This window comes from Phaethon lepturus, unplaced genomic scaffold (genome assembly GCF_000687285.1).
Source record: "Phaethon lepturus isolate BGI_N335 unplaced genomic scaffold, ASM68728v1 scaffold54424, whole genome shotgun sequence".
Classification (NCBI taxonomy): domain Eukaryota; kingdom Metazoa; phylum Chordata; class Aves; order Phaethontiformes; family Phaethontidae; genus Phaethon; species Phaethon lepturus.
This window is the reverse complement of record NW_010538045.1, coordinates 12,305-20,024: the sequence shown is the minus strand read 5'-3', so window position 1 is coordinate 20,024 and position 7,720 is coordinate 12,305. Positions and strand designations below refer to the sequence as shown.

Below are 7,720 nucleotides of genomic sequence, written 5' to 3'. Positions count from 1 at the left end.
TGGGAACTGAGATGGAAGCTGGTTCTTTGCCTTTTGTCTGCATACTTGGGTAATAGATTCTGCTTGTTCCCTCACTTATTCTACCAGATACCACCAGTTAAATAATTGGTTAAGAGAAAAGTCATCTCCCTCGGATATATTTATGTATAAAGATGTTCTTGTTTCAGTAGGGTGTTTTGTTTTCTTCTCAACAAAAAATGATTTGTTTTAATAATCTTACTTGTGCTTGCCTTTGCTTTCTGTCTTTCTAGCTAATGTTTTCAGACAAAGAGATGGAAACAATTCAGAGGATACTGAGTTGCGATTTGTTACTTGTCAGTCTTTATGGAATCAGATCAAATCAGAAACAGAGGTGAGTCTTGCACCTAATACTAAAGCAGTATTTTCAATTGTAACAACACTGGTTGCTTACTTGTTTCTGGAGATCTTCTTTTTTTATACACTTAAAAGGGCCAGAAATACTGACTGACACTGAAATCCCTGTCCAGAATATAAAGTAGTAATAACAAATCCATCATTTACACATTACTTCTAACCACAAAACTACATGCTTTTGATGCTTCAAGCTGCTGCTTCTAAGCTTCTCTTCTTACTAATTGTGCTTTTTATTAATTCCTGGCATGCTGCTGTTTTCTGTGTTCAGTTCAGTTACGTGCTTGCCAGCCCTCTGAGGATTTTTAGGCTGCTCTTGACCTCAGTGTTACAGAGTTCATACCAGCCCAGGGTTCACAGTGGATTTATACAAATAAAACTACATGGATGTCAAATACTGAATGACACAGCTATTGAATTAGTATGGACAGTGTCAATGGGGTTGTCTGGTGGGGATCAGAGTTAATTTCTACTGAACTGTGGCCTCCTAATTGTTGTGTGTTAGATGGCATGCTGTTGTTGTGTCCCTATAGCCAGCTGGCCTCTATTGTAGTATGAATAATTGCTTCCGTACAGCGGGGATTTCCTCCTCTATTCAATGTCAAGGATTCTGGGCAAGTATTCCATGTTCCTCTGCCTGCTGTTGGACTCTTGACATAATGAGATTTTTTTTTTTTCAAAGTTTGTTTTGGGATGTACAGTAGAAGCCAGCTGGATGTAGCTTACATTCTGGACCCTTGGGTTAAACTCATAAATTCCTCTAATTCTGTTTCTACTATTCCATGATCCAGCTCCCTTTGACTAGTCAGCACCCTTCTCAAACTGTAACTAGCCAGGTTGAGCAAAGCAGTGCACTACATTGCCGTGCTGATTATAGAGAACACACAGTAGTTTGTGGATGTATATTTGGTATCTTCCTGCCAACTGCTTCAGCTTGGCGGGTTAGCTACCAGCATTGCCAGTAATGTTGGCAGCTGCACAAGGAAATGCCTTGTCAGCTACACAGTGGACTATAGGGAAGATGACATTCTGTAGCTACTTCTGGAAGACCTTTTCTTGGATCTTCTGTCTTTGGCACAGAGTTGTCAAGGCTTTTGAGACAATGCTTCTACATTGCCAACAGTGGCTGTAGGCTTTTCAGGTTGAAGAAGTGTAGGGTTTGGGTTTTTTTTGGTTTTTTTTTTCCCCTAGTGCTCTGCAAGGATTTCTCCCAGAGCAGCAGACACAGCTCATCATAGCAAAAGCCTCCCTTAACTGCTCAGAAGCACAGAGCCATTGCCATCTGCAAAATCCTCCTTCTTTCCTGTTCTAAATCTCCTACCTTTGTTTTCTTTGAGGCTGCTAGGAGTTTGCCAAATACTTTCTTCCATTCTTCATCCTCATGATGGAAGACTGTTCATGCTACATTGACAAATTGTTATGGGCCTTGCCTTAGAGTTTGATTTGCCCAAGGGCAGAATTGCCTGTAGTTACTTTTGCTGCTATACATAGAATTTTCTTTATCCAGCTTCTGAGCTGTCTCTGATGTTTTTTCTACTGAGTTTTGAATTACCATCCTTTTATCACACTGTTGGCAAACTTGGAGGTGATAATTGTTCTTACATATACAATTGAGTGATAATTCAGGTTGGAAGAGACCTTAGAAAGTCCCTAGTCCAAACTCCTGCTCAAAGCAGCATCATCTATGAGGTCAGACCAGGTAGGTGCGGGCTCTATCTAGTCAGGATTTTATTTTTTATATACTTTCAATCCCTGGCATAGTAAACCTGATCCATGGCAGAATACCTGGGAAATGCGTGGTTTACTGGTTTGGACTTTTATTCTAGGGGTTATGTTACTCTGCTAAGGGAGCCTAGCAGGATGTTCTCCGAAGTTTTTGCCAGGGTGGTGCTACCTGACGATTTGTTGGCAGGCCATGTGCTTGTGCTGGTGTTTTCACAGTTCTCTGGTAGCTACTTGAGGTGTTGAAGAGTGAAGAGGATTTGACCTCCAAGTACTTTGTTGCGAAGCACTCTTGGCCTCTGTATGTCCATCATAAACTGTGCTGTGATTGTGGCAGCACCATCTGTCGTCTGGTGATGACATCCTTTCAGGCTTCTCACATCATGAAAAGCTGGCAAAAGTACTGCAGAACTGTCCTTCCTTTTTGGAAGGTGAATTTTGTAACTTTTTTTGTTTCAATGTTGCAAAGTATCCCAGTTTTGACCCCAGCTGTGAGCAGTGGCCTTGCAAATGTTCTTATTATGATACATCTCATCAAGGGCTTTCTGAAACACTCTGTTCCTGTAAGGGGAGGAATTCCAATTGCACTACCATCATCCCAGTTAGAAAAAAAAAAAAGCCTCAGTGCAGGGCTGTAATACGGTAATTCTAGCTCTAATGTGCAGATAGTGGTTTTCAGACGACACAACAGCTAATCATGGCCAAACCTAGTATGATAGCAGAGGTCAAACTTCCAGTTCATATGACTTTTCCGGAGTGAGCAGCGTCATGCAAGTAAACGAGTTGGTCACTTGAGATGCAGAGCAGCCTAGTATACTCTCTGGAACACTTCCAAAATAGTGCCAGTAACAAGGTTATTTTGACAAGAAAAGATTGATGGATTTTAAGAAAGCTAAGTAAATGTGTAATGCTATAGCAGACTAAATTCCATCTTCACAAGTGCGCATTGGAAGAAATAGTATATACCGTAACCATGCAAAGTAAGGATTCAGGTTCTTGTTAGGGCAGCTTAGTGAAAACATGTACAACAATGATCAGAAGCACCTCAAGGTCTGATGGGATTTTGAAGCAGAAGTTCAGAGGATTGTTATGGGATGTATGGTAATACAGGAGCTGTTATGATGCTGTTATAAAGCTGATGGCATAAACTCTTCTTTTTAAAATGCCATGTTACAGTTTCTTCCGAGTTGCCATAGAATTTATCAGATGGGAGCTCAGAAGTGCACAGTCAACATCAGAAAGGCCAGAAGAATATTTTTGAATAAGTAGAGGGTGAAAACAGTAAGATTACTTGGTATGCAGTTTTATCAGTTGTTCAGGAGAGCAATAGGAACTCTTCTGTATAATGGAAATGGAGTTCAGGTTTTTGAGCAGGCACCATGTGCAGTCTGGAGCTGTGACCTTAACTCCTTTCATTGCTGCCTCATCAATGCTGCTAGAGCTGGCCTTTGCCACTTCATTTAAAATCAAGTTCACTGCTGTCTGTCACTTCTTGTTGCTAATAAATCTTGATGATGATTTTACTGGGGGCAGGGGTTTAATCTTGTTTCTAACATCTATTTTCTAGAGTATATATTGATATGCTGAACTTCAGAGTACTCTTTTTGTCTGTTCTAGCAGAAGGCATATCTTGGATTAGAGACAGATCTTCAAAGGCCCATACATAATAAAAGAAATATAAAATGCTGCCACTGTATATCTGCCTTTAAAACTTTTATCTCCCCCTGCCTTCTCTCATCTTTCCATATATTCCCGCATATACATACATGCGTGTATGAAAATCATCTTGAAGGGCAAAAGACAGTGTAGCAAATGTAGCAGTCATGTGGTTTAGTATTTTTTCCTATAAAACTAAAACATATTTAATACTTTCCTTTTTTTTTTTTTTTCCTTTCACCCTGAATTAAGTTTGGAGGAGCTGAATGTTTGCCCTCATGTAGATTTCTCAGAAAAATGTTTGCAGGTGTTCTGTAAGCCAAGAGGGAATAATAGGAATTTTCATGAACATTCTTCCAGAAACTAATTATAATGTTTTATTCCTCCTGTGTCACTTATACTTTGTCAGTATGGGGTGTTTTTCTCCTTCTTTAAAGCCTTCTTTAAAGGTGTGACAACACAGTTAAGCTCATTTGCTTTCCAAGTTATTGTTAAGGCATTTGACCAGAAGTTCCAAAATGGGAAATGTCTGTGTGTGCCACACAGTGAATAAATTAGCATATTTATAGTTCACAGGAAAACTTAGTGTTACTTAAAATTTTACCCTAGAGTTACAAGGATTGAAAATTACAAAGGAAAGGGGTAGGAAAAGGAAGATATTCTGGTGTTTCCACATTTTTACAAATAAAATTTCTCTGTGTTTGTTTACAGCAAATACAGGAAGACTTGAATAAGCAGTTATTTGACACCTTAGTAAGTTTTCTCAGGCGGTCTCACTCTGAGTTCCAAGAGAAGACAACAGAATGGACTTGTCGGATGAAGTCCAGAGAAATCCCCACTGCAGCTCTTGTCTTAGGTAATTTTTCAAAGATATATTTTCTTATGTACATCTACTTAAAACTGACACAGAGGTCAAAGAAAAATACATTGCTGACTTCCAGCAATTACTGTGAGCAATATCAGCTTCAGAAATGTTAACAGAAGAAATTGGGCTGGGAGAAGGCAGCCGGATAAGACCTCCTTCCCTTTTGTATGCATAATAGGGCAAGGTAACACCTTCCCTAAAGGTCTGTCTTGGGTAGCTGGTAGTGATTTGGTTTTTTTTCCTGAGGCACTGGAGATGCTTTGATTCTGTCCCTGTTTCTGCCACCAACGTTCTTCGTGGTTTCTATGGCTAACCATGGAATTACACAGCTTCCGTATTTCTGATATATGTTCTTGCAGTGCATCTTTACGTGTATGAAAGCAGTGTCATTCTCTTGTAAAAGGAGCAGCGGGTGAAGAAAATAGCTGAAGATCTTAACCGAAGTTGCTGAAGTTCTGAAGTCCTTTTTTTTCTTTTTTTTTCCCCCCCTTCCTTTCTTTCAGAAGATTGTAACTGTAATCCCACACCTGGTTCAAGCCAACCTGATTGCATTTTTAGTGGATCATTTTAGGGAACCTAAAATCAGACTTGTGCTTCATATTTACCATGTGAGCACTAACAAAGCCTGAAAGGTAGTCTACATTTGTCAGTAGTAGCAAGTGAGAAGTTCCTGCTCTGAATATTTCTGTGGAAGAAGCTGTGACTTGCCTTCTGGAGGGGCTTGTTCTTTTTGTGGTTGACTAAGGATGTTAACAAAGGCAGTAGATATTGAGTAGTTCACAGTAAATTCAGACTGTAATTCATACTAACTCATAGTAATTTTCCTTCTTACATAAGGCATGTGAGGATTCAGGTCTCAGGTGTATGCACCGCTCTTCTAGAGAAGGTGAATTTCGAATTTCATCTTCTTGTCTCTGCAGGCCTTAGACAACTGGCTTCTGAGGGTATGAGGAGCAGGGAAGATAGAAAACCAATCCTACTCCTTGCAGATTTGGACCCTTGAGAAATCCTTCTTTAAAAAAAACAAAACCAAATTATAAGAGGGGTCTGTGCAGTGATTCCCTATTTTAAGCAGCTAGTATTAACACATATGTCTAAGCTTGTGCTAGTTTTTCATCTTTCCTCATAGATGATTGTCCTGGTTTCAGCTGAATGATGCAATGCTTTTCATTCCTTCCTTGAATATTTGAGGTATCTTCTGTTTTTTGTCTGCAATTCAGTTTATTATTCAATCATTGTGGTCACAAGTCACAGGAAAATGCCCTTAAGAATTTGTCTTTCTTCTAGGTGTGAATGTTACAGATCATGACTTGACTTTTAGAAGTCTCTCAGAAGTCCTTCAGAATAACATTACTCCTTATGTAGCCTTGCTGGAAGCCAAAGATTGCCCAGGTACTGCAATAGCTTTGCTTCTTCATCTGAGTAGGCTGTCAATAACTAGAAATTCTTGCTTTTGCCTCCAAATGTAAGAGTAATGGGATGGAGGGATCTTGAAGACCTTCTAAAAATTTGCTCAATCCCATGTCAACATAGCAGTAATGCCTGCTGTATTTTAAGAGGTATCCAGTTCTGTTTAAAACAATGAAGATTGAAAAACTACTTGGTTGTAGCATAAATGTCAAGAGCATGCTGCTTAGTGTATTGCATGTTGATATTGTAGGCTGACTTTTCTCATGTTTAATTGGATGGTGTATTCTGCTTTTTAAATGCTTACAGTCATGTTATTACAGTGAGGGAAAGGGTAGAATAAAACTTTGTCCCACTCTCCTTGCTCCTTTTTTATTTTTTAAGAACAAAGATTAAAATTACTTATGGCAGCATCCCCAGATGTATGGATTGGCTGCCTTATTTATTTTTAGGTCGCTAATAGCATGTGGCTGGAGTTCAGGAAGGGTGCAGGGCCAACTTCTTAACCTGAATTGTTGCTATCTAGGCAAATTAATAGGATAATTTTTATTTCATCAACAACATGCATATCATGAATAGTTTCAAGCTTTCTGGGCCATGAGATGTCCATTCTGGAGAGAGAAGGAAAATAATTTGAAAAGTGAAAAATACTAAGTGATAACTTGGGATAATTTTTTAGAGTATGAGTTGGAGAAGTGTTAGCGAATAACCAAATGTCTTTACTGTGTGTCTAAAAATGTGTTGTGAAGGCATAAAAAATCTGATGCAGAAGCTGATGGGGCAGCTGATGAACTGCTATATAGATGTGGACTCACTGGAAGACGAAGACTATGTGCAGGTTTCCCAGAACAGAATACGATGTTCAATGACTTCTCTTATCAGCTGGTATGAGGGTGTAACAATGGTATGCTTTTTTTTTTTTTTTTTTTGTATCACCGGTTTATAAAAATGCCTGACCTTTATGTGCTTTTAAAAAAGAAATTGAATAACTCAAATTTCTGTGCCATAATGAAAAAATACCAAAAGTTAGCTTTTCATTTAATACTAAGAAATAACTGAGATGGAGGTGATTTGAGTATAAATCTGTAACATATATGACAAATGTGGGGTTAGTTTCTGATGAGGTATGAATGTCAGAATTCCGAAAAACAAGCAGAAGGTACAATTTTATCATATGTTTAATTTGGAATTAGAAGTTTAAAATGCAGTATCAACATCATGCCAGATGCTTTTCTCCCAGGAGTGCTGAGATGTTTTGTTTATTACAACAAAACTTTCCTAAGAAAGAACAGCCATCCAGGGGAAAGGCACTGTATTAGTGTTAATGTGCCACTATGTCGTCTGCAGCCCACGCTACATTGACAAGCAGTGAGAAGATAACTTTCAAAATGTTTTTCTATCTTTGTATTTAATAAAGCTAATGAAATTTTAAGTTTTGTTTCTGTCATGAATAAAAGTTAGAATTGATTTTATGATGACTTCGTCAGAGCAGTGTGTTAAATACAAGTTTAATGAGTACATGCTCTTTTTGTTACTAGCATAACATATAATTTCCTATACTAAAGATATAGGAAATGGGCAACATCCGTGTACGCAACTCAAATCTTCTACCTCAGTCCCAACAGAATTTCACCAGTTCTGTCCGACAGAGCTATTCTTGTCTTTGTTGGAATGTGGGGTTTTAAAATTTGTTTATTG

General features: G+C 38.6%; 1 protein-coding gene across 1 annotated transcript in view; it reads left to right on the top strand.

Moving 5' to 3' along the window:
* Nucleotides 1-286: 286 nt before the first annotated feature.
* Nucleotides 287-7,720, top strand: part of LOC104620436 (origin recognition complex subunit 3-like) — a 17,861-nt gene continuing 10,427 nt past the window's right edge. The window contains exons 1-4 of the mRNA XM_010286645.1: nucleotides 287-352; nucleotides 4,462-4,606; nucleotides 5,903-6,007; nucleotides 6,772-6,926. Of these exons, the coding sequence (XP_010284947.1) occupies nucleotides 4,567-4,606; nucleotides 5,903-6,007; nucleotides 6,772-6,926 (300 nt within the window). The 5' untranslated portion in view covers nucleotides 287-352; nucleotides 4,462-4,566. The remainder of the gene's footprint in view (nucleotides 353-4,461; nucleotides 4,607-5,902; nucleotides 6,008-6,771; nucleotides 6,927-7,720) is intronic.